Source organism: Podarcis bocagei (genome assembly GCF_964188305.1).
Source record: "Podarcis bocagei genome assembly, chromosome: 6".
Taxonomy (NCBI): Eukaryota; Metazoa; Chordata; class Lepidosauria; order Squamata; family Lacertidae; genus Podarcis; species Podarcis bocagei.
Window position 1 is genome coordinate 85,967,925 of NC_138130.1, and position 26,048 is coordinate 85,993,972.

Here is a 26,048-nt window from a genome sequence, read left to right on the forward strand (position 1 = left end):
AAGGAAAGTTGGGATATATAATAATAATAAAAAACAAAAAAACCTGCTTGCCTCCTGAAATAGAACTTTTTGGAGTAAAGAAAATGACAGGAAAATGCACTGCAAAGCATGGAGTGGCGGCAAAAGAGTTGGCAGGTAGCTGGGCTTAGAGAGCAGAGTGATCAGGGGGCCCCAGTTAAAGCAATACATAAATAAAATAGGAGATACAGCCCAGGATCTTACCAAGGATGCTGGTCCAACATTCTGCAGATGCCAACAAGAACACGCCTGTATAACTTCCTTGTTCTCACACTAAGGACCAGAGCCCAAATTTCCCCTTTTAATTAGCTGGTTTTAATTAATTAATTAATCAACCAACACATTGTAACTCTCTACTGTGTGCATCATTTCTTTACACAGCAACAGCCTCTCTTCTGAGGACTGAAGAGCCAAAAAGGTATTTGCTCTTGGGTTAAACTTAGCCTAGAAAAACAACAACATAATTGCCTACGATAGGATATCAGAAGTTAAACATTCAACAGCTGTGCACAGACTACGTGGGCTTGCATTTATGCTCCTGTCAAGGTATACCCTCCCTGAGATTGTAATAATTACTTATTTTTATATAAAAAAAGAAATATTCCCTGTCTTCCTTCAAGACAGGTAGCTGGATATCACTGGATCACATTCATCCAGTGCTTTACCAGCTGCACTGGCTCCCTGTGGAGTATAGGGTCAGGTTTAAGGTGCTGGTTTTGACCTTTAAAACCCTATGTGGCCTAGGACCCACGTACCTACGGGACCGCCTCTCCTGGTATGCCCTGCGGAGGACCTTAAGGTCCACAAATGACAACATTTTGGAGGTCCCAAGTCGCAAGGTGGTTAGATTGGTCTCAACTAGGGCCAGGGCCTTTTCAGTACTGGCCCCGACTTGGTGGAATGCTCTGTCACAAGAGACTAGAGCCCTGCAGGACTTGACATCTTTCCGCAGGGCCTGCAAGACAGAGCTGTTCCACCTGGCCTTTGGTTTGGACTCAGCCTGACCCTTATGTTTCCCTCCCCTTATGGTTTTGATCTATGGGCTACTTTTAAAATGAGGCTGCATTTTAAATTGTATTTTAACCTGTATTTTAAATTGGTTCCCCCCCACCCCCATTATGTTTTTACTGTAATTTTACTGGTGTTAGCTGCCCTGAGCCTGGCTCTGGCCGGGGAGGGTGGGATATAAATAATAATAATAATAATAATAATAATAATAATAATAATAATAATAATATCTAAGAACATGAGGAGAGTCTACTGAGTCAGGCTGATGGTCCATCTAGTACCCTAGGGGAAGCACTAAAGCAAGACCTGAACATAGCTGCACTCTCCCCGCTTGTGATTCTCAGCAACTGCCATTCAGAGGCTTGGTGCATTCAGAAGAAGAACATAGCCATTGACTAACCCTGTCCTCCAGGAGGCTCCACACTGACTGGCAGCAGTTCTCCAGGCTCCCCAGGTCCTACCTGGCGATGCCAGGGATTGAACCTGTGACTTTCTGCATGCCAGGCAGGTGCTCTACAACTGAGCCATGGCCGTACTTGATGCAGGAGTCTGCCTGAAACCTGGGGGCGAGCCAGCAGCAAATCACACCATGCAAGTTGGAATTAACTCTTTAGTAGGAAGAACACGATCTGCACAGACTTGGTGGAATATCAGGCCTAATGAGCAGCTCTTCCCTGATAGGTCTTGCCCCATGGATCAGTTGCCTGCCTCCCAACAGCTGTCTAAGTCCCTTCCTCTCTAGGGTTTTTTCCAAGCAATCGGAGACTGTGCCTGGTTGCAGCCTGTTGCTGCACCGTCCATTTCAGCCCTCTTCTGGTTCTGGGAGACAGGAGCGGAGGGGAGCTTGTTGCAGCAGCAGGAGGAGACACTGGCCTCTTCGCCTCCCTCCTCCCTTCTTCAGCTTCTGCCTCTGATTCTGGATTTCTGTCTACCACAGACTCACTAAATCCTGTTACCTCTTCAGCTTCCAACATCTCCTCTTCCCAGTCTTCAGCTTCCAACATCTCCTCTTCCCAGTCTTCTCCCTCTGACCACTCATTGTCATCCCACCACCAGTCCCTGGGCTCTGAGCCTTCTTCATTCGGTGGTACCCCACCTGGTTCCACCTCTGTGTCCATGACATGGGAGTGCATGGAAATAAATCTAGAATTAGAGTTTGAATGAAATTCAGAGGTCACCCAGTCCAACCTTTGTGAAACTGGTGCCCTCCAGACTACAACTCCCATCAGCCTCAGCTAGGGAGTTGTAGTCCAAAACCAGTTTGGTGAAGGGTGCAACACAGGACACAACTACAGCTTAGGCACCTTCAGTGAAGGAGAACTCATCATCACCTCCCAAAGGCAGTTTGTCCCATTGTTGAGCTCCTCATACAATTAGAGTCTTGCTGCTCGTGTTGAGCCAAATTCTGCTTCCCTGCAAAGTCTAACCATTGATCCCAGTGCTGCCCCAAGGAACAACACAGGAAAAGTCTGTTCCAGCTTCTGCCAAACAGACCTTCAGATGTTTGAAGAGGGCTCTCACATCCCCCTTTAATCTTCTCTTCTCCAGACTAAACAACTTGCCCAACTTTTTCAAGTGATCTTTAAGCAGCTCAGAACAACAACATTTTAATCAGGCATTCTCCAGAGGCCTTTGTTTGTTAGTGATTTTAACGAACTTTGGTCTATGTTCTATTTTTCAGGAGGGGGGTGTTGGTTTTTTTGTTTTTGCTGAGGCTGCATCTTCTCTGGACGAATACTGAGCAAGGGTTTTGTTGTATTTTGACTCTTTGTTGTATTCTTAACCTCTCTCTATAGGGTTTTTTTTAGGGGGTTGTTAGCCTCCCTGACTCTTTCGGAAAGGTGGGGTGCAAATGTTTTAAATAATTAACAGGGACCAGAAAAAAGAGGGACTCTTGTCACGATTACCGGTAGATTGCATTTTGTATTTTGGTTTTAGTAATTTGGCAACCCTAATAAAGCAGAAGCACTGGGGCTAATTTTTGTATTTGGCAACCTAGGAAGCTAATATTTGTTAGAGACATTTATTTCAAAAAGTAAAAACCAGGACTCCCCGAAAGTTGTTGAGCTTTTTTCAGACAAACCTCAAAGTTAGACAAAGCACTGCCTTTTGGAAATTCCCCCCACCTTTGAAATCCTGGTAATGTCCAGGAAAATCCAGATGTATGACAGCCTTACATTTATGCTTGTGTCATATTCATTCTTTACTTATAATTCTTTTAAAAACATGTATCACACCTCTTCATTCCATTATTTCCTTTCCTTTACCAAGTTTCTTTTAAAAGTTTGTATAATAAAGCCTTGCAGTTTCACTATCTGTAACCTCAGAGTCAAGCCGGAACAGAGCAGTTACATTTGAGCAGTGTTTGTTTGTGATTTGTTCTTTCCGCTTTGGATGCGAGGTGCGAAGAAGATCGCCCACTCTGGGCTTTGCTACTTTAATATGCAGATGTGAGACGAGAAGAATCAAGCTGGCAATCTGGACTTTGCTACTACATTTCCACACATGTGAGAAGGACGAATCTCAAGGAAACACAAAGCACAGCTTTGGGCAAGGAATAATGCTGTTTTCATCACCCACTGTCATTCAGAATCCTATGGGACAGGGTCTTATGCTTTGCCATCCCATGTGTATACAAGGCAATTTTGTCCTCTCTTGACCTCTCACAAACACACCTGGTAGCAGAGGTGCTACCAAGGATTGAGGGCCCCCAATGCAATGTCCTGAACATTGAGGGGGCCTGGCCCCCCTCAAAAAAAGAGATTGGGGGCCCCCACAGTGTCTCAGCTCCCATGAACCGGGTGCCCTTGCTTGGTAGAGACATAGGAGAGGGTCTTCTAAGTGGCTGCTCCCGGACTCTGGAACTCCCTTCTAGTGAGTTGCTAACACCTGGGGCTCTGCGGACAGGTAGGTGGGAGGGAGAACGCATGCGCATTCAACTGCTTAAGGGCATTTATGTCACCCAGGAAATCTCAGCGGAGATAAGAGGAGTCATTCTGTTGTCTGGAGAAGTCACTTCCTGACTTGCATGGAGAGGCCATTTTCAACAGAGCTCAGCCTCAGAAGTGTGCAGCTGTTCTGAGGAAGCACCGGGGGTTGAAATTTTGCACCCCCAAACAATTTTGGGCCCAGGACAACTGTTTATGTGCCCCCTCCCCACTATGCCACTGTTCCCTCGCTACAGAAGCTAGACTGGCTCCCTTGGCAGGTGAAGACCTTTTTTCAACAGGCTTAGGGATAGCATTAAAAGCAGTCAGTTTCCCCAATGTTTTTAATAGCCCTTAGAGACCGACAGAGTTTAATTCTATTAATGCTTAAAAAAAAAATTAATTCGGCTGCTCTGATTTTATCTGTAAACCGCCTGGAGTACCTATGAGCGAAAAGGGTACAAACGCATAACAGGAAGCTCTCAACAAGGCCACACATAGCTGTCAACCTTCCCTTTTTTGCGGGAAATTCCCTTATTTCAGCGCCATTTCCCGCTACTATCCCGGATTGTTAGATATCCCGTAGACTGTCTCCGGGACAGGTGAGGCTGCTGATCCCTTCTTTTCGAGGCTGCTGATCCCTTCTTTTCAAATCTGAAAATTGACAGCTATGGTCTTCTTAACAGCAGGTGCTATGAAGCCTGGAGCAACTAAAAGCGGGAGGACCTGGGAGGTTGTTTTGACTCCCGCTGCCTGGCACCCTTTGGCGCAGGTGCCCAAGCAACCAGGCAGCGGGCGCTGTGCGTGTTTGATCCGGGCTTGTGCGATCTGCTGACTGCTAATCGTTTGCTGCAGGAGACGAGCGAGGAACAGCGGCGGCAGCATCACCCAGCAGCAAATCCGAGGAGGTCGGCGGAGAAGCAGTAGCGGCGGCCCCGCCTCCTTTCCCCTCCCTTTCCTCCTGCGCGCCGCTTTCTGCCGCCCGCGCCTCCTCTCCAGAGCGGATCTGCGCTCCGGCTGCCGCTTGCGATGGAAGGTTTGCCTTCGACCTCCTTGGAGCTGAAGAATGGAAACCCCGCCGCGCCGGCAGTTGCAGCAACAGCAACAGCGGCGGCACCATCATCATCACCACCACCAACATCAGCAGCCGTTTCCCCACGATCCTTCCGCAGCAGCTTTCTGACACGTGTCCGGGACAAGCTCTGCTCTTGGTGAGCACAAAAGGGCGAGCGAGCGAGGCGCTGGCACCCGATCAATTCCCTTCCAGGGTTTACAACCCGATTTTGAGCAGACTTTTGTTATCTTTACGCTTCCGGACTGCGCCTTCCGTGGCGCACGTGCTTCTCTGAAGCGGCACGCGGTCGGAGCGCTTTCTGCTTTTGTGTGGGTGTGTGTGTATGGGGGGGGGGATAAGGAAATGTTCACGTGGGAAGCAAGTTTGTTCGATTTCTGGCGGAGGAATCCTTCCTCTTGAGTAGGGTGGGTTGGGGTTGGCTGGCTGAGGTTGTGCCCTCTGCACATGCTCAAGGCGTACTTTGTGTTTTTTTGTGGTTAGTTCGTGAGCGCCACGGGGTATTCGGACAAGAGCCTTCGTGCATCCGCTTAAGTCTTAGTGGTTTATGGCTAACTAATACAGATTAAAGAAATTTATTTATTTGGGGAGCGGTGAAGCAAGGCAGAATGTTCCCGGCTGATTATTATTATTTTGTGTATGCTGCTGGCTGAGGCTCTGGAAAGTAGACAGCGGGGAAGGGCCTTGGCTGACTGGAGGAGCATCTCCTCCGCATGCCTGCTTGAAACCGTCCAGAGCTGCTGCCAGTCAGTGTGGACAGTACTAAGTGGGTCAATCATCTGACTCCATCTAAGGTAGCTTATGTTCCTAACATTAGATGATAGCCTGACCTGGCATAAGTCAGCTTTCTACACCCTACAAATGTCTGAAGGGACCTAGGAGCAGCCTGTAGACTTCTAGAGGCCCATATGATGGCAGATCAGTTTCTTTAGGGTGTGGGCAGGGGCAAACCTAGGGACTGGTTAGGTTGACCCTCAGCCCAAGGGCACAAAAATCGCCACAAAATACATCTCCTTGCCAAGGGTGCAAGGGAGCATAGGTATGTAGCCTCTGTGTGTGGGCGGAGACGTGGGTGCCAAACAAAATGCTTGCAGCTAGGTACTTGCATGCCCCAACACCTGAGTGGCTGTTGGGTGGAGTAGCCAGAAAGGTGTTGCAACAAAAGTATTGGGAGGCTGATGCAGTAGGTGGTTGGCGATTCATTGATTCAGTATCGGATGGCTGTTTTGAATTCCAGGTTTTCTTTGCTCTGTAAGCCTTGCTCCTTTAAGTTGCAGACAGAATAATGGAATATTGGTTGTTATTGTAAAAGAGTATCAAAGGAGAGCCCAGCAGAAAAGTTGGCATCTATTTGCTTTTGCAAGAAACAGGCGGAAACTTAATGTTTTTACATTGGAATTGATTTAGTAGTGGGGGGGGGGGTATCTGAATAGGAAATTCAATTTTTGTGGTGGGGGAGGAACTAGCTGCTGTGAAAATGATTGGAGGATCTGGGGAAAATAAATCTTGGCTGGAATGAATATTTGAAGCATTAATTTGGATGGTAAACTGCGTGAGAAGACAGAAGTGCCTGGCGTGCTCTGGTTCATGGGGTCACAAAGAGTCGGACACGACTAAACGACTAAACAACAACAACAACAAAACTGTGTGAACTTTGTAAAAAACCCAAAAAGCTGAGGGATTGATTTGGGGCATCTGGGTAGGGAATTAATTGAAGAAGAAATGATTAGTGGATTAGCTTTGCCCACCCACCCTGCCTCCATTTGTGGTTATGGTCAAGTCACCTACCTTTCCGTCTTACTTGTTTGTCGTTGTTGAAATGGGTTGTAGGTGCAGGAAACATAGGTTCAGTCCACATCTCTCTCTGCCTGGTACTCCGAGATCATGGTCTTGAGAAACTGACTTGCTCCATCTTGTTGGCCAGATGTGTCTGGGAAGGTTGAAGCATGATGGCAGTAGCATCCTCTTGGTCTTAAAAGGTATAATCGCAGGTCTGTGCACAGCACTTGGCAGGGCCTAGACAATCAGTTGATCAGAGGCTTCCCTGCAAACAGAGCTCACCTGAGGCAAAAGTGGCTGTTTGGGTGGGGCAGAACTGCTATGCTTTTGGCAGGTAGGTCCCTGCTGCTTATTGGGGGCATAGCTGTCAACGTTTCCCTTTTTTAAAGGGAAATTCCCTTATTCTGAATAGGATTCCTCACAAGAAAAGGGAAAAATTGACAGCTATGATTGGGGTAGGGCAAGACAATGGGGAAGTTGATCTCAAGACTGGTATGGCAATGTGTTTTATTGGATCAGTTTGGTGACTATGCTTTTAGGACTGGAAATTGCTTTGTTGTTAAAGTTGTACGGAGGGCTCAGTTCCAGCACCTCTCAGGTGGGTGCCATTGCCTTTATAAGAGAACAAGGGAGGTGTTCATGATGAGGTCTGGCACCTTTTTCTAGAAAAACAGCACTGGTTGTATGCTTGTATGACAATGGAAGTTGGCCTAATGTTTCTACCTGAACTGTTACCGCCCCTCTCATTATAAACAGACAATGTCATAGCTAGATATTGCTGTGCTTTGTTCAAAGCTAATGATTTGTTGCAGCCCTTCTGTGAAGTGAAGAAGGGTTAAGCTCTTATGCCTATACTGGGACTTGACTAGATTGGACTTCAGACCTGTCTTCCGCTTCTATATCCTTTTTTTTATAGAATTCCAAACAATTAAACTAATGAATCTTACGGGGAGGGGGGTTGTCTCAGGCAGTCCTCTCCTCTCTTTCAGAGCCAAGCGATATAGGACATTGATAAAACTGCTTGCTTGAGACCTTTTGATGGAAATTATTGCTCTGTAAGGTTTAAGGTCCAGGTTGCAGAGCAGATTGCAAAGGAATTTCTGCTTCTTAAACTGGCAGCCAAGTTTTTTCTCGTATTATTCTAAACGAAGAACCTTGCATTGCCTCCTGGAAGAAAGGTCAAGTGATATATTTTTGCAGAATGGCGGGCCCTTGCGTCAAAAGGCCTTCAGACTGCAACATGTCATTGCTGTAAGGGGAGGGAGTACATGATACAACAGTTTCAACTGGTGTTGAAGACTGAGGGCTGTGAATATAGTGGCTACAGGTTGAAGAACAATTAACCACAACTGAGTAGTTGTTGCTTAGATTCTGTTCTTCAATCTGAAGATTCCAAATTACTGAGGTTCTGAAATGCCTTGGCTAAAGTGGATGTACTTTTAATCCTGGCTAATGTTGCTTGGAAATTTAAACCCCATGTTAAACCCCTTCTTTCTTAAATTAGTGGTCCTTTAAGATTGTCCCCCATTGTTCTTACAGCCCCCGTGACCAAAAAAAAAAGTTAATTTAGGCCTTACAGTGACTAAAAGCATGGTGAAGGACAGGGAATTTTCTTGCACCACTCTTTTAGGACAGTGGGGGTACCTAGGACCTAATTTTGGCCTATTTTTAAAGGCATTCTGCAAGGGATCAGCTCACTTCTCAGGCAAGAGTGATCTGACACTCTCCTGTTGTTGTGGAGAGAAAAAGAGAAAAAAGATTGCCCACCACTTTCTTATGACAACATAAGAATTGCCTTACCAGAACAAGACAGAGGCCAGTTTAAGGCCTACACTAAAACTTAGGGCCACAGCAACTTTCTAAAGTCTCTTTGGGAAAAGGGAATTCAAAGTAGAGAAATGGCAGGAGGGCTTCCCACCATTTTGTGACTCTTAAACAAACGACACCCCCATACCCCTGCAGCTTTTCCTCCCATGGCGGTTACTATTATTATTATTATTATTATTAATTGAATTAGTTCATTGCTTTATCTTGCCCCAAGCAAGTGGAGATGCCTGGGCACTGAGAGGGTGCCTGACATTTCCACCATCTCTGTAGGTATCTGCCCAGGGATCATTGGGTCTTGACTGTTTTCACACACTAACAACCACATTCTGTAGAATTCTATTGGTTATATTTTATCCTCACAATTGGAAAGAATTTCAGGAGCCAGAATGCATTTTCTGTGCAGCCTGAGCAGGGGCAGTTAACAACATCATAGTTCATTGTGGAATGAATGTCCGCCATTAAGAAAAAGAAGGTCGGAATAGGCGAGTAGATATGTGGACAGTCCCTGGATCAAGTGACTTTTCTTATTTAATTTCTCAAAAGTTCTTAACCTAGCTCCAAGTAGTCATCTGAACCAGCCAGGTGTTGAACAGAGAATCAATCAAAGTCAGACTGTTATTGGAAAAACAAGAGTTTAGATCTTGCCTTACCCCAAAATGGCAACTAGTCGTTCCATTTTGGCCACTGTAACATTGGTTTAAGGAGCCATTTGGCGCCTATTTAACGTATCTGAGTTTCTAACACTGTTCTTGTTCTTGACGTCTCATCAGCTCTTTGTCCCATTGACCATGATCCAATCCTGGACCAGAGAATAACATTGGGAGAGTGCTTTTCAATGCTCTGGAGATTACATAATGGGGTACTGCAGGGCACTATCTTATATTCAATGCTACTTAATGTCAATACGAAACTGCTGAGAGTGGTCATTAGGAGTTTTAGGGAAAGGTGCCATCAGTATGTTGATGACACTCAGCTCTATTTCTCCATAGCATCTGAATCGGGAGAGGCCAGGCAGTCCCTTGGACTGGTGCCAGTGATGAGATGAAGGAGAGGAAAATAAGCTGAGCTTGAATCCTAGCAAGTCAGGGCTCTGTGGCCAAGTGCCCGAGAAACTGGTCAATTGCCTCCCCTAGATAGGGTTGCATTCTCCTTTTTTGGAGGAGCAGGTTTGCAGTCCAGGGATGCTTCTGGATCCGACTTTGTCACTGGAGGCCCAAGTCGCCTCAGTGGCTAGAAGTGCCATTAGTGCAGCAGCTACAGCTGTTCCTGGATTGGCCACACTGGTTTATGCAATGGTTTCTTCAAGATTGGGCTACTGCAGTGCACCCTATGTGGGGCTTCCCTTGCAGTTCACGCAGAATGCTGTGGCATGGTTGCAAACAGGAGTGAGAGCCTGTCAGCGCATAACACATTGCTCAGATAGGTTGCTGATTTGCTCCCAGACTGTTCAAGGTGTTGCTGTTAGTCATTTGTGTTGAATGGTTTTTAATATTGAATTTTAAATTATTGTGCCATACCTTGGGATTGGATGGTGAAGGGTGGGTACAACAAAAATGTGAGACTGTTGAACTTCCATTTAGCACTTATCGCAGTTCTGATCGTAATAAACAGCTTAATTATATATCCTCTCACTTTGATCAGGTAGGAGGAGTTCTTCAACAGAATCCAGTGCAAATACAGTGGTGCCTCGCAAGACGAAAAGAATCCGTTCTGCGAGTCTCTTCATCTTGCGGTTTTTTCGTCTTGCGAAGCAAGCCCATTAGCGGCTTAGCGGCTTAGCGCTATTAGCGGCTTAGCAGGCTTAGCGGATCAGCTGATAAGCGGTTTAGCGGTTTAGTGGATCAGCTGATTAGCGGCTTAGCGGATCAGCTGTTAAGCGGCTTAGCGGATCAGCTGATAAGCGGCTTAGCGGATCAGCTGTTAAGCGGTTTAGCGGCTTAGGATCAGCTGATAAGCGGCTTAGCGGCTTGGGAAAAAGGGGGGGGAGGAAAAAACCCCCGCAGGAACTCGCAAGACATTTTTGTCTTGCAAAGCAAGCCCATAGGAAATTCGTTTTGCGAAGCACAGACGTCCGGGTTGGTGCGATCTAGGAATGGCGGATTCCCTCCGAGCTGCGGAGGGAATCGGCTCAACCGAGGACGGGTCTTGCCGCGCCGGCGACGCGGGGACCCTTAAAAACCGCAGGCGCTGAAGCCTGCGGACTGAAGACTCGGCGGGTGCCTTAAGCGCCCCCCCGATCCACGAAGAGCCTTTTTAAAGGCTGCGGAGAGGATACGGAGGGCGGCGTGGCACTGAGAGTCGATCGCTACCTCGGCGGAGCGAAGCCGCGAGCCATGACTGGAGAGCGCTGACTTTCTTCCTTGAAATTTGGACTGAAAACAACAACCCGTGAGTAAGACGGAATTGGACTTTAAGAATATTATCCCGCGAATTTGAGACGACCGGGGGGTGTGCTAAAAGGAAGTCCGCACCCCCCCTTCTTGCAGACGATCTAAAGCAACGATATAAGAGCTAAGCTGGAGAGCCTACCCTTTGTGGGGTGAGTTGAAAAAGACATTAACTTCCAAGATTTGGTAAAGAAATTTTGAACTGGAGAGTGGAGTGTTGGAAGTTTTCTTTTTGTTGTAAACAACCCCCCCCTCCCGGGCCCGGGAGTGCCCTGCTTTTGAGCTTGTGGAAGAGGTGCGGAGTTTGACAGCTGTCAAAGCTGTCAAACGGACAGTTCAATTGGAAAAATCGTTATTTAAGATCCCTCTGGACTAAAATGAGTTACAATTGAGTTAAAATTGTTGGAAACAAAGTAATAATAACAAGTTGGAGGATTGTTGGAGAAAGATTACCAAGTAACCAGATTCCCTCTAGGGGGAAGTCTGTGAAACTACAATGGCTGTGGATGGAAAGTTACTAGTGGAAATCGAAAGAATGTTTCATCTGGTGGGAGTCTTGCAAGAGCAGAGTTTGGCCATGAATAAACAACTTATGACCTTGACTTCCGGAACAGGCAGCTCTGCTGAATGTATTGACGACCTGGATGAGAAAGAATCCACAGCTGAATTCGAAATGATATCTAAAGAAATGGAAGAGACTAAACAAGAAAAAGAGAAAGCAAAGTTGGGAAGCACCAACCAGAAGCTGCCATCTGTGGAATATAAACAAGGAGACCTTTGGATTACATTCACCACAAACCTGCGAAAGATACAGAAGATGAAGGAGGAGGCCCCGGGAGCTTATGGAATACAGGAACTTAAAATAAAGAAATATGATGGGGGCCTCCACTTTGACTTTGACTCGGAAGAGGCAGACTTTGTGGAAATTTTCCAGCAGCTACTTCCAAATGTACTTGTGGGAAGAGAATATGGTTGGATGGTGACAGAATTTTTTCGAGATTCGATGACCGACATAAAGGATTACCAACAAGACCGGCGGAGAGGGACTGAAAGAGACTTGAAAGCCTCGGACGTGAGGAACCCAGGCTAAGAACTGACACTTTGGACATGTATTGGGAAGGGACGAAAACCGGGGATGGGAGGGAGGGAAGAACAGAATTGTAAAAACACTCAAGACTTTTGGGCTTAGTTAATATGACTTTTATTTAAGACAAATTGGGAAATCAATGGAAGAGAACTGGAGTCCAACTTAGGAAAAATTTATTTTTCTTTATAGAAGAGGTAACTTTAAGATGATTAAGAAGAGAAATACCAATTTGCTGACACAATTCTGGGAATTGGGATGCATGAAGGGGGGTGGGGGGAAGTCAGGGAATAAGGTTAGGAAAGTAAGATTTTCTGAAATTGTACATGTTCTTGTCTTTTGTCTTTTTTGTGTGTATATGTCTCTATAAAAGGTGAAAAACCAATAAAAATTTCTATAAAAAAAAAAGGAAATTCGTTTTGCGAAGCACCTCCAAAACGGAAAACCCTTTCGTCTAGTGGGTTTTCCGTCTTGCGAGGCATTCGTCTTGCGGGGCACCACTGTATTAGCAGGTACATGGGAAAATCACCTGTCATCAGCTTCCGTCCAAAATATATTGAACTTATTGCAACTCCACAAGTTCTCTTGCCATTTGTACATGCGGCACTTCTGGAGTAAAAGCAACTCTTAAGTTAATTTAGGCTTCAGGCGCAACAGTTGAGCGCCCTCTTAATTTATAAACGCCTGCCTGGATTGCCATTAACGTAACGGTTAAAACATTTACCTGCAGTCACACTTTCATGTCTCGCGGTGTGAGTTAATAAACTCACTTAGTTGCTTTGTGAGCTAGAAGAGTGAACTGATTGCCTTTTTGGCAATGTTTCTGAAACGTCGCTGTGGCTTACTCATTACTTCTTAATTTTCTTTAAAATCAAGCAGACTAAAGCTCTCTTAAACAGAAGAGCAGCCTGAAAACTTGAATTTCATAGAGTTTGAGCCTGATTGGGATTGCTTCCCAAAGTGACAGCAGAGTGATAAACAGGCAATTCATTGGAAAGCGGATGATGCTTCTAAACCGCAGGAGATGCTTTACTTGGTGTGATCCAAAGCTGCTGCAGTATATAAAATAATAATAATAATAATAATAATAATAATAATAATAATAATAATAATAATAATAATAATAAATTATTTATACCCGGCCCATGTGGCTGAGTTTCCCCAGCCACTCTGGGCGGCTCCCAATCAAGTGTTAAAAACAGTACAGCGTTAAATATTAAAAACTTCCCTGAACAGGGCTGCCTAAGGGGTCTTCTGAATGTCAGGTAGTTGTTTATCTCTTTGACATCTGATGGGAGGGCGTTCCACAGGGCGGGCGCCACTACCGAGAAGGCCCTCCGTCTGGTTCCCTGTAGCCTCACTTCTCGCAATGAGGGAACCGCCAGAAGGCCCTCGGCACTGGATCTCAGTGTCCATATGAGTGTCATATATGAGTGAATATCTGAAAAATGCAGGTAGGTCAGGCTTCATTGGACTTTCCCACCTGTTCACCATCTGGCCAGCAGTTGGAAGGGAGAGAAATGGAGGACCCATCTGATTAGCCTGCCTGATTTTTATACATACTGCAGCAGTGTGGAATAAAACTGTGCTGGAATGTGGCCTGTGCCACTGGAGTGTGTATTTTCAGAATGGACGGTGGTGTCATTGGTAAGGAGGGCATTCAGACATTGAGGCGGAGCCAAGGAGGTGAAACCCATATCCATTTATTTATTTATTTAGCAAAGATTTATATACCACCATTAAGGAGGGTGGGGGATACCATGGCAGTGAGTGAACAAAGCATAAATTTGTCAAAAAAATTGCATTTGTAAGACAAGTACAAAATGCCTCACAAATCAGTAGATCAGATTAATACATCAACATGTATTATCCCTCAGGGAAAGCCTGGATGAGTTTTCAGCAGGCGCCCAAGTGCCAAATCCGCAGGAGCCTGCCTGACATTCATTCATTGGGAGCGCATTCCAAGGGGCAGTGCCTGACATTCATTCATTGGGAAGCGCATTCCAAGGGGCAGGTTCTGCCACACTGAAAGGACATAAATCAAACCATTGGATCACAAGCCACCACTAACAGTGTCTCTCCCGAGGAATGCAATGACTGGGCAGGAGTATACTATACATGAGACAACTAATGAGCGGGACAAGCTTTTGTGGTCTATGGCCGGCGGAATAAATCAAAGCCATGCGTTGTAGAACTAAATGTCTGCCTGAGATCACTGCCATTACCTCATCCCAGAAAGGAGCCAAAGCAATTAATCTTTACTGTCTTCGTAAAGCGGCCAGAGAGATGCATCCAAGTGCTTGGGAGGGCAAGGTTATTTTTCTTTTATTTATAGGCTGATAAATAATAGATAAGAACAGTGGTAATCAATAGGCATCCCAGTAGCACAATTAGGGGAATTAGTGGAGAGGGAGATGCTGGTTACGCGTGTGTGTTTTCTGTTCTTTCCATGTGGAAAACTAAAGTTTTTGCCATCGGTGTTCTGCAACGTGCTTCTAAAACCCTATAGAAGGTTATTTAATTCCACACATTTGCCTTTAATAACTTGTGTTCTCATTATTAATAATTTATCCAGCCCCTCAGATAGTCATCATTTTATTATCTATTAATCTCGCTATTGATTGTTTTCTGCAGGCGATGACAAGTTTGTGCTGCGAAATGTCTTTTACATGGCCTAGCAATACATGCAAAACCTGAACCCGCACCTTAATTATGGTTAAGAAACCACCGCTGCCCCCAAAGCTACACAACTGCGAGTGATTAACACTCGGCTGCTCTCTCTGGTGATTTTAACTCTTCTCTGATGCAGTAAACAAAGGCTTAAGTGATTGTGAATCAGGCACCTGAAGTTTTACTATGGTTAACATTAAATCATGATTTTACTAGGACCTTGGGAAGCCAGGGTTGAGATCCCCACTCAACCATGAAGTTCATGTTCTCTAAACTAACCTACCTAACTACCTCACAGGGTTGTTGGAAGGATAGCATTGAGAGGGAGAGAACCGAAAGGTGGCATAGAGATGTGGTGATGATGCTTATGTGGTGTTAAAGAAAATGTATTTGGCCCTGTGACTTTCATTTCACTGCTGAATTTCCTGGCCTACAACCTACCAAATAAAAAGCAGCACATTGTTGGATGAATTGTGGGCCTGTTGAGTGCTTCAGCAGACATACGCAGTGTTAGAAACTCAGATATTTAAGCTAGGCACCAAATGGCTCCTTAACCAAGGTTACAGTTGCCAGAACAGAATGCCTGGCTGCCATTTTGGGGCCAGCTGGCTCGAAAATTGTATTTTTGCAATGCGACTTTTTGGTTCCTGAAATTCATTCTGATTGTACAGATAAAATGTAACACATAGAATTCCAGAGGATGTGTTGCTACTGTGTGAAAACAGTCAAGATCCCCAGATGGTGGAGATGTCAGGAGCTATCCTGGTGCCTGGGCATCATCACTTGGGTTCAAAATGTGCCTGGTGAATTGTGAATACTGAACACACTCACGGTCTCTCTCTTTTGCAAAAGGAGATGCTTGTGCTACCATACATGGTTGATAGGCTGAGAACATTTTGACAGGACATATTGCACAGGCTTGCAGTTTGCGTCTTGTATAATGTGTGTTTGTTTACCTCTTTATCGGTTTCTTTATACCTTTTGAAGCTTTGACATGTCATAATTATAGTGTCACAGTCCGCCTTTTGAACTTTCGACTGAAATAACCCCTGTCATTTCAATGACTGTATAAATTTCTCTGGCAGCTTCCTAGGAATGATTTAGAAATATGTATGCTACATAAATAAGTTTAAATAGCAGCTCTTGAGTTTAAAGTAATGAATTTGCAGGCCGGTTTGCAGTGACTCCGTAGTTCGCTATACACAATAAAAAGCATAAGGAATCTGCTGGAGCAGCTCTTGAACCTGTGAGGTGCTGAGCAATGTGATGTGGAAAAATTTTCTGTGGAAAAAAAATTGGTTTCTAAAGTAACAGTGGGTGGATGCCAAGTGCAAATACAGTATTAGGCAAGCTTGGTGGATTCAAAGTGTTTAGCTTTGCTTAACGCAATGCGAATAAAATAAATTGTGACTGTGAGCTGATGGGTTTGTTTTAGTTCTGTGGTGGTTTGTCTTTTCCCATTCTTTATGTCTCCCCCCTTTATTTTCCACCTTTAATACATTTGCAGTATAAAAATAAAAATAAATAAAAAATGCTAAACCAGACCATTCTGTTGGGCAGGGGTGGGGAAACCGTGGGCCTTCAGATGTGGCCAGCTTGGTCAATGGTCAGCGATGGTGCCGCTAACATCTAACAAAATTTAGAGGGTCACAGGCATGATTTTTCTTGGTACAGTTTTGCTTCACTTGCTGACGTGAGGTAACAGAAGCAGCTCCCAATTATTGGCATGTGATTAATAATAATAAAAATGCATGAAGAAGAATAATGGTCCTCTAAACTTTTCTCATTTGCAGGCATATTGTGAAAACGCTTTTCCTTGGTCAGATACTTTCGCTGTTCATATGTGGGACTGCGGTTACAAGCCAGTACTTGGCCGACAAGTACCAGGTCAACACTCCAATGCTGCAGAGTTTCATCAACTATTGCCTGCTTTTCCTCGTGTACACAATGATTCTGGCCTTCAGAAAAGGTACAAGTGGGACCCACCACAAAATTGTGGAGTACAGTGGGATCTTGGTTCTCAAACTTAATCCGTTCCGGAAGTCCGTTCCAAAACCAAGGCACGCTTTCCCACTGAAAGTAATGCAAAAGGGATTAATCCGTTCCAGACTTTTAAAAACAACCCCTAAAACAGCAATTTAACATGAATTTTACTATCTAACGAGACCATTGATCCATAAAATGAAAGCATTAAACAATGTACTGCAGTCACACAATCAATCAGTAGCTGAACTGGGTTCCATACAGTCACAAAAACAAAACAAAAAGAGCTGCAAAAACTCAAAATAAATAGCAAAAACAGCGTAACACTCAGCATAACACTCAAAACGGAAGTGTGGCACTCAAATCGGAAGCATAACACTCAAATTGGAGCACATTTGGCTTCTGAAAAAAGTTCACAAACCGGAACACTTACTTCCGGGTTTGCAGTGTTTGGCTTCCAAGTTGAGTACCAAGGTGTTTGAGAACCAAGGTACCACTGCATTCTTGTTCCAGTCAGTCAGCCCATGTCCAGGATTCTCCGTGCCGTTTAAAAAAACCCCTATGCTTAGATTTTATTTATTTACCGTATTTTTCGCCCTATAAGACGCACTTTTCCCCCTCCAAAAATGAAGGGGAAATCTGGGTGCGTCCTATGGGGCGAATGCAGGCTTTCGCTGAAGCCTGGAGAGCGAGAGGGGTCCGTGCGCACCGACCCCTCTCTCTCTCCAGGCTTCAGGAAGCTATCCCAAGTCTTGCAAGCCCGGCGGGATGTCCCGCGGGCTCGCAAGGCTTGCGGGCAGCAGCCTGCACCCAAAAGCTGGGGACAGCGGGGAGGCGCAGAGCCGCCACCCCGCTATTCCCCGACCTGAACTGGAGGCTGGCGGGGGGAGAAGCAAGCCTGCTTCTCCCCCCGCCAGCCCCACAAGCTCGGGGGATAGGGGGATGGCGGAGCGCCACCATCCCGCTATTCCCCGACCTGATCTGAAGGCTGGGGGTGGGAGAAGCAAGCCTGCTTCTCCCCCCCGCCAGCCCCACAACCTCCAGATCAGGTCGGGGAATAGCGGGATGGCGGCGCTCCGCCATCCCCCTATTCCCCGACCTGATCTGGAGGCTGGGGGTGGGAGAAGCAAGCCTGCTTCCCCTCCCCCGCCAGCCCCACAAGCTCGGGGGATTGGGGGATGGCGAAGCGCCGCCATCCCCCTATTCCCCGACCTGATCTGGAGGCTGGCGGGGGGAGAAGCAAGCCTGCTTCTCCCCCCCGCCAGCCCCACAAGCTCGGGGGATAGCGGGCCAAGCTGTCCCTGAAGGCAGAAGAGGGAGACGGAGCACTCCATCTCCCTCTTCTAGCTTGGGGATGGCTGCGCAAACCTGGGGGGAAATCAAATTTTTTCCTTTGATTTCCCCCCCCAAAAAATAGGTGCGTCCTATGGGCCGGTGCGTCCTATAGGGCGAAAAATACGGTATATAGCAAGATTTATACACCGCATCATTTTTTCAAAATTCTCGTAAGAAGTTTACATAAAATAGTGTAAGAGAAATACTCATAAGGAAAAAAAGGAAAAAAATGAACAGGCTATAAACAAGTATACATAATATAGGTTATCACAGTATGGATAAAATAAATTTTAGAAGTAATGTTTCAAAACATTTGTGGATTGGTCATTTTTTATTATGATTTTTACTGTTAGTCAGGTTGGGTGGAGTTTGTTCTTTTTCCAGTGGAAAGGTGAACTGTAAACACAACAGCTAAATAAATTTTATTTTTTATCATTTTGTATCGGTAGAAAATATTGGTACTCCACTTTTCCCTTAGTAAAACTAGAGAATAAAAGCACTGTATTCTAAAATAAAAACAAACGACAAATAGAAATGAGTGGCGGCTAATAAAAAAACACCTTAATATTATTAATTATTATTATTAATTTATTATTTATACCCCACCTGTCTGGCTTGGTTTCCCCAGCCACTCTAGGTGGGGAAAATATCAAAACTTGTCTGGTCAAACGCTTGTCAAAAAGAAAAGTTTTCACATGGTGATGCAAAGCTGTCGGAGAATGGGTGAGGCAGGCCTCTCTGAGGAGCTTTGGAGCATGGTACAGCCCTTGAGAAGGATGCCTTCTTGGTCAAATTGAGACACATGTGATGTAGCATTTAGAGTGTCAGACCAGGGTTCAAATCTCCATTTGGCCACAAAGCTCGCTCGGTGACCTTGGACCAGTCGCCAGCTCTCTGCCAAACTTACCTCACAGGCCCAAAGATGGAGAGGGGGCAAAGCGCATATGTCACTGTGGGTTCCTTGGAGGAAATAATAATAAAACTATCAAATGTAACTTGGATTTTTTGGGGGACACAGTGGGAGCTTCTGCAGAAGAGATGGACCAGAGAGCAGACCCATGCCTAAATGTTGACATGCGTGTTTTGCTTTCTCTCCAGATGACGACAACCTCTGGCAGATCCTGCGAAGGAAATGGTGGAAGTACATTTTGCTTGGATTAGTTGACGTTGAAGCCAACTACTCCATCGTCAAAGCCTACCAGTATACCACCCTGACAAGTGTCCAGGTAGAATAGAGAGCAAAGAGTCTTGTGACACTTTAAAAATGAGTGTGTGTGTGTGTGTGTGTGTGTGTGTGTGTGCAAGAGCCACCGATAAACGAGTGTGATGTATTGGTCAGAGTGATGGGCTAGGCCTAGGGAGACTTGATGCTTTAAATCGCCACCCAGCCTCTTGAAGTTGACTGGGTGACCTTGGGCCAGTCAAGTTCTCTCTCAGCCTAACCTACCTCATGGGGTTGTGGTGGGGATAAAATGGAGGTGGGGAGAAGCTCCTTCAAGGAAAGATAGGGGTGTAAATAGAACGAGTGGACAGTGAAGAGGCTCAGTGTCATCACATAATCTCGAGACTGTGTAGGACTGTTTTACACGGGAGAGATGTAAAAACCCCCCACAAATGAGCATAAGTGGGGATTTGAAATGTGGCCTTCCAAGACCCTACTCCAGCATTGTTTCAATGTTTGAGGGTAAACATCCAACAGAGTCCTGTCTAAAATCAGGACAGCAGTGATTACCCAATTCATCCGTTAGAAACCTTTTGGTAGATTAAAAAGGCGTCCCCTAGTTAACGGGGCAGCAGATGCATTTTCTGAAAACTGGCTAATGACTTTTAATACAAATACTTAGAAAACATCCTCTCCAGCTCAAAACATCCTCTCCATGGGAGTCTTCCAGCTGCTTTCTCTGGATAAAAGATACCTTTTTGCTTCGTCTGGTTGTTTTCAATTTGAGGAAGTATTTTTGTAGATTTTGAGGCTTGATAATGGTGAGATGCTCGCTGCTGTTTCCTGGTAATTAAGGCTACAGCAATTCTTGGTAGGCCCCACTGGGAGTGAGCACCATTGAACTCAGTGGGACTTACTTCTGAGTAAACATGTGTAGGGCCAGGCTGTAGATGAAACATAATGCAAACATTGCAACTTCTGTCGACTTAGATAGAGATCCATGGGGGTTGGCCCCTGTGGAACAAGCTGACGCCAGCAGATTGTTTAAAGGCAATGTTGTATGTCACCAACCTGGCTGTCTATGTTAAAAATAGCTACAGTGCCACCCCTATTGCTGTCTCTCCTTGAACAGGGTGGACGGATCAAGCAGCGAATGCCAGATATAATTCTGTGGGTCAGTGATACTACAGGAAGGAGACATATTTCAGTGTATGTGTGTGTGCAGGGGAGGGGGGGTAGAGCAGGGCTGGTTTAACTATCAACACCCCTGTTGTTCTATCAACAATACTGTTTTTCTAAATATATGCTAAGCATGAGAGGTACCTTATGCATCAGGAATAAGTGTTGCTGCCCCATCATCTAAACTGCTTGGCTAGTTTCGACCTTGTTTAATATGCTGATGTCTTCCCATGGATTGGAAACTTCTTAGAGACTTTTTGCATTTAAAAGAAAATGAAGTTATGATATCTGGGCTTGAAGAATGAAGATAATGTTGGTTTACAGAAGGTGGATTTGTTGGGTGTTATCTTGGAGTGCATGCGTTGAATAATTCTGTATTATTACTGCTGACAGATGAAGAATTGGAAGTTCCTCTTTCTTTTTCTTTCCCTCTTCCCCCATTTTTCCTTTCTTTCTTATTTTCTTCTTCTCCCTCTTACTCAGGCATAGGCAAACTTGGCCCTCCAGATGTTTTGGGACTCTACAACTCCCCTCATTCCTAGCTGAATGGTCAGGGATGATGGGAGTTGTAGTCCCAAAACGTCTGGAGGGCTGAGTTTGCCTATGCCTGCTCTTACTGCTCTGTGTTTTTATTTAGATCATTTAGACTAGCTTTTTAGTCTTGATACAAAGATATCCGATATGAATCTTTTGTATTTCTTTCCAAATTTCATTTTTTAAAACTTTGAATATTTGCTACCTGGAGGAGTTATTAGTCCTCATGTGCCTTCCTTTTTATGACCGGACTGTATGCCTTTCTGTACATGGCAGCTCCTAGACTGCTTTGGGATTCCTGTGCTGATGGCTTTATCGTGGTTCATCCTCCGCGCAAGATACAAACTGATCCATTTCATTGCGGTTGCTGTCTGCCTGTTGGGAGTAGGCACCATGGTTGGTGCGGACGTGTTAGCTGAGAGGCACAATGGGGAAGGTAAGGGCTGGAGAAAATGTCATGGTGAAATGCAAAAAACATTGTGTCCATGGGAGAGTCCTCTCTGAGTGTTCAAATCCTTCCTCTGAAAGAGATTTTCAGTAATTCCAGAATACGTCAAGTATTTCTGCTTCAAGGAAATAATAACCTTGTTATTGTTTCGATGGGGAAATATACGGGCGGGATTCAGGTAAGCTGTTGAATGCACAGAATGAGGCCCTCTTACGCAATGGCATTCCTCCTTCCCCCTGTGAATCGCCTCACACCCCCTAAGTCTGCTCTTGGAGGGTTGGGGAGGGGGGGACCCAGAAAAGGTTTGGGGCAGGAGGGGGGTCTTGCACACCTACAACATTTAGTACTGTGTTGAATTCCAATCAATGTTCTTTGCTGCTCTGTGCTTAGTTGAGAAAGCCTGAATTCTGAAATGCTAGGGCTTTGGGTGTCACTGGCTGAAAAATAAAAAGATGCATGGAATCAGAATGCCTGAAAATGTGTTGCTGACTACTGCACGGTTCTGAAATGTATATTCTGGCTTGGATGCTAAGGTAAGGAAGTTCACAGAGGAAAAGGTTTCTGTCTCTCTCCCCTGGGAAGTGCCTCTGGGAGACTTCCTGAAAAATGTAGGGGGCTGAGGGGGTGGGAGACGGTAGGAAACCTTCCACAAACTTTCTTGAGTTAACTTACGTACATCTCTCTCCATCGTTATATTCTTTTAGATTCCATGTAAAACACCACCTTTTTTGTTGGACTTTCAGAGTCTGAAAGGATAAGTAATTTTTTATTATTACTAATTATGCAGTTCATGAGAACTGGTGTAATCTTTCTGTTTTGTTAGGGTTTCATGTTACCCTGTTTTTGTTAACTGCCCTGTGAGTATTTTTTGGCAAAGGACAGAAATCTCTAAAGAAATAATCCTAAAATCCAATTTAATTAATATACATACACACACACACACAATTTATGTTCTGCTTAATCAACAAAACATCTAGGCCGTTTGCACTTTAAAATCCCCGGTAAGATCAGATGTTAAAGACAAGCTTTCCTAAAAAACAGTTATTTAGCAGGATATACCACCGCCCCTCCCTGCACCTGCTGTGTGGCCATGGGTGGGACATTGCTAGCTTTTTTCTTATTTTATAGGGCAGGAAATTACATTTCAGATCTGTTGCGGGGTCCAGTCTCCCAGAGTTATTTCCATTATCTTGGGTCTTCAAACAAAGACTGTTGTGTTCTGTTCTGTTCTGAGGGAGAACTTCCTGTCTCCTACCTTGTGGTAGGACAGGCAGGTATTATAAATGAAATACTTCAATAAATGAATGTCTGAAGCTACCTTATGCAGAGTCGGGATTGGCCTGGTATCCGATGCAGTGCTGACAATACCTCAAAGAACTATTTCCTTGTTGAATGGAAATGTACTGAGCATGCTTTCATAATGAGGGCATCTCCTTTTATGGATTTGGGCGAAGGCTTCCTCTCTACCACAGTACCTGCAACCTAGCTATGATCTCTGTCAGATCTTTCTCACCTGCCATTCAGGCTCCACAGGTTTGCTCCAGTTGGAGAGTCTATCCTAGATTTGAAGCCACTCTGCTCAGAAAGGCCCAGAGTTGCCTGGCAAATCTCCAGAGCCTCTCAACAGCAGCGTGAGAGGCAGAAATCCACAACCCAGCCATGCCAATAGGAAAAAACTTCACTTGCATCAAATTCTGCTGGCTAAAGCAACAGGAGCCCTGCCAGGATGAAAAAGCTTGCGGCTCTAATAAGAGCAGCATTTTTTAAGCATTGATTCGATATTGAGCAAGATCCCACAACTGGATCATGTTACAGCTAGTAAAACAGTTCTAAATCCCGGGGCCTCCAAAAGCAAACCGAAAAAGGGTCTGTCATACTCTTAGCATCCATTTAGGAATTTACTGAGAACTTGTGGAGATCGATGTATTGATTTTTTTTTACAAAAGGGCTAAATTAGGCTGTTAATGTAAGGGGGGGGGGGACTTAAGGTCCTGTTCTTCCCTTAGCTACATTTTGCTTGGTTTCCTAAAGTGCCCAACTAACAGGTAGTACATATTGGTCTGAAAATCAGTTGCCCACAAATGTAGGCTGCACCGTGAAACAGAGATCTTTTTCAAAGGCAGCAAAACAAGATATCCTGACCCACAATTAAGCGTAAACATAGGCTTACACCCCAAGCCAGGGGTGGGGTGGGGTGGAGTCCAGTCTATATCCAGACCAATACAGTACTTAAACATTCCATAAAACCATGTTTCATAAAAGGTTTTGTTTAGAATTCAGATTTCCCCAAAGAACTGATGGTCAGCAGCGGACGAAGACTTGTTTGAAACAGGCCGACTTCAAACCACGATATATAATTAACCATAGTGTAGAGTTCTTCACGGTGAGACCTTTGGGTACAGGGTGGTATAGAAATTAAATAAATAATAATAATAAAAGTTCGGACACAAATGTGGGCGTTAAGTAGAGAGTTGTATTCAGTTGTATTCAGTGCTATGTGCATAGAGTTCCACCAGAGCAGTGGGACTTCTTCTCCCCACCCCAAATCTGCTCCAGCCCCCCCCCCCCCGTTGGAGCAGATTTTGATGGTGTGTGGAGGCTGGAGAAAGGAGGAGGATGTTCCATTGCAAAAGCAGAAGTCTGCTGTTGCTCAAGCAGAACGACAGCATTGGATATAACAAAGAAACTTCTTATCTCCTTGTGGCAGGTTTTTTTTTTTTACCATGATAAACTATGGTTTATGAACTATGGTTTATCATGATGTCCAAACACAGTCATGTCTTCTGAGCTGAAAAGAGAAAATAGATTCTGTGGCAAGTACCCGACACACTTTTTTAAATACTCCAGTAGTTGCCAATGTGGTGTAGTAGTTAGACCATTGCACTAGGACCTGGGAGACCAGGGTTCAAATCACCATTTAGCCATGACGCTCACAGGGTGGTCACAATCGCTCACTCTCAGCCTAAGCTACCTCACGGCATTGCTGTGAATATAGAAAATGGAGGAGGAGAACTTGAGCTCCTTGGAAGAAAGAATAAATAGTTGGAAAAATGATCTGTGTGCTTATACCTGATTTTGCCATTAAAAATGCCTGCAAGTTGGATTTTACAGCAGCCTCCCTCTTTTTGTGCGTGTCAATTTATATTTTCTGTGCAGGTACCGACGTGGTGATCGGCGATGTCTTAGTCCTCCTTGGTGCTTCCTTATATGCCATTTCGAATGTGAGTGAGGAATACATTGTGAAAAATCTGAGCAGAGTGGAGTTTCTAGGAATGGTGGGCTTGTTTGGGACTATTATCAGCGGTCTGCAGCTGTAAGGATCTATTATACATACTTTAATTCTAATTAAGAAAACAAAAAACCTTCTGCATCACAGAATGATTTCTTCCTTTCCATGAATTGGTGGGTGTGTTGTTAGTAATCCATTGCTAGCATTGCCATTAACCTGTTCAAGATCAAAGGCGTCTTGTGGGGTTGCCAGGATGCAACCTGGAGAAGTCCTTTACATTTAAATTTTCTTCCAAATTGGGAGACTAGGCAGACATCGCTTCTCTTACTCATCTCCCCACCTCGCTCCACCATCTCTTTCATTTGCTTACCTCTTCTATCTTCTGTATCAAAATGTGACCTGCACCCTTAGGCATCAAAGTATTTACCTGATTTGTTCTTCTCGTACCCGGTGTGTCTTTAACTTTCTTTTTGCGGCTTACGTGCTGTCCATGCTGTCCCTTGAAATGCCAAATTCTGTAAATGATTATTCATGCAAATTATCTCCTTGACTTTCAATGAACTAGATGTAGGATTAAAGACAATTTTGGGATTAATCATTTCTGGGCCGGGATCTTGTTTTTCTGGGTCACGTTGCCATCTTTTTAGAGACAAGAGTTTTTGCGTCTTTTACTGTTGAGTGGTAAGCACAAACCCAACACTTCTTCCCGTTGCTTCATCTCTCCATGCTGAGATCGGTTCACCCTATTGACTCATTATAGTAGTGTTGAAAGGTACCATTGTCCATAGAAAAAGTGACCATCCTATTTTGGAAATTCATCTTTCTAGTGAAACTTGAAGCTACGGTGTTGATGGTTAGCAAAGAGCCCTTAATTGTGTTTCAAAAGTAATCCCATATGCTGATGGTGAACTCATTCTACAAGTATAGATCCTTATATGGCTGAAAACGCACTATCCATGCTCGATAGAGCAGTATTATCGGCTCTAGGAAGGACCAAGGTTTGCATAAGTACATAGGAGTGGAAACCCTTCCCCCTGCCCCAAAAATATCCAGTGAAGACCAAGCATGCTCAGTGGGCACAGTTTGCTTAACTGACAGTGGTGGGGGTGGAAACGGGATGGAAAATTTGAGCAGAATGAAATTGAGTTTCCTGGAAGAAGGCGTCACTGTTTTAACTGGAACACTGGACAGGAGAAGTCCTCACACTGAGATAGCTCAGTCGGTAGAGCATGAGACTCTTTAATCTCAGGATCGTGGGTTTGAGCCCCATGTTGGGCTAAAGATTTCTTCATTGCAACGGCGGTTGGACTTGATGATCCTGGTGGCCCCTTCTAACTCTGCCATTCTATGACACTGCAACATTCTGCTGTGGGTCCCATTTTGTATAACCATCTAGGCATTAAATG

At 44.8% G+C, this 26,048-nt stretch overlaps 1 protein-coding gene across 2 annotated transcripts in view; it reads left to right on the forward strand.

Annotated features, from left to right (window-relative positions):
• Positions 1–4,624: 4,624 nt before the first annotated feature.
• SLC35F2 (solute carrier family 35 member F2) overlaps positions 4,625–26,048 on the forward strand; it is a 30,351-nt gene continuing 8,927 nt past the window's right edge. Inside the window, exons 1-5 of one of the 2 annotated variants that reach the window (XM_081197690.1) lie at positions 4,625–5,164; positions 16,566–16,741; positions 19,189–19,316; positions 21,242–21,401; positions 24,570–24,726. In XM_081197690.1, coding sequence (XP_081053816.1) covers positions 4,983–5,164; positions 16,566–16,741; positions 19,189–19,316; positions 21,242–21,401; positions 24,570–24,726 — 803 coding nt within the window. In that variant the 5' untranslated portion in view covers positions 4,625–4,982. Of the gene's footprint in view, positions 5,165–6,094; positions 6,277–16,565; positions 16,742–19,188; positions 19,317–21,241; positions 21,402–24,569; positions 24,727–26,048 lie in introns of those variants that run through there. The other variant, XM_081197691.1, reaches the window with a different exon arrangement.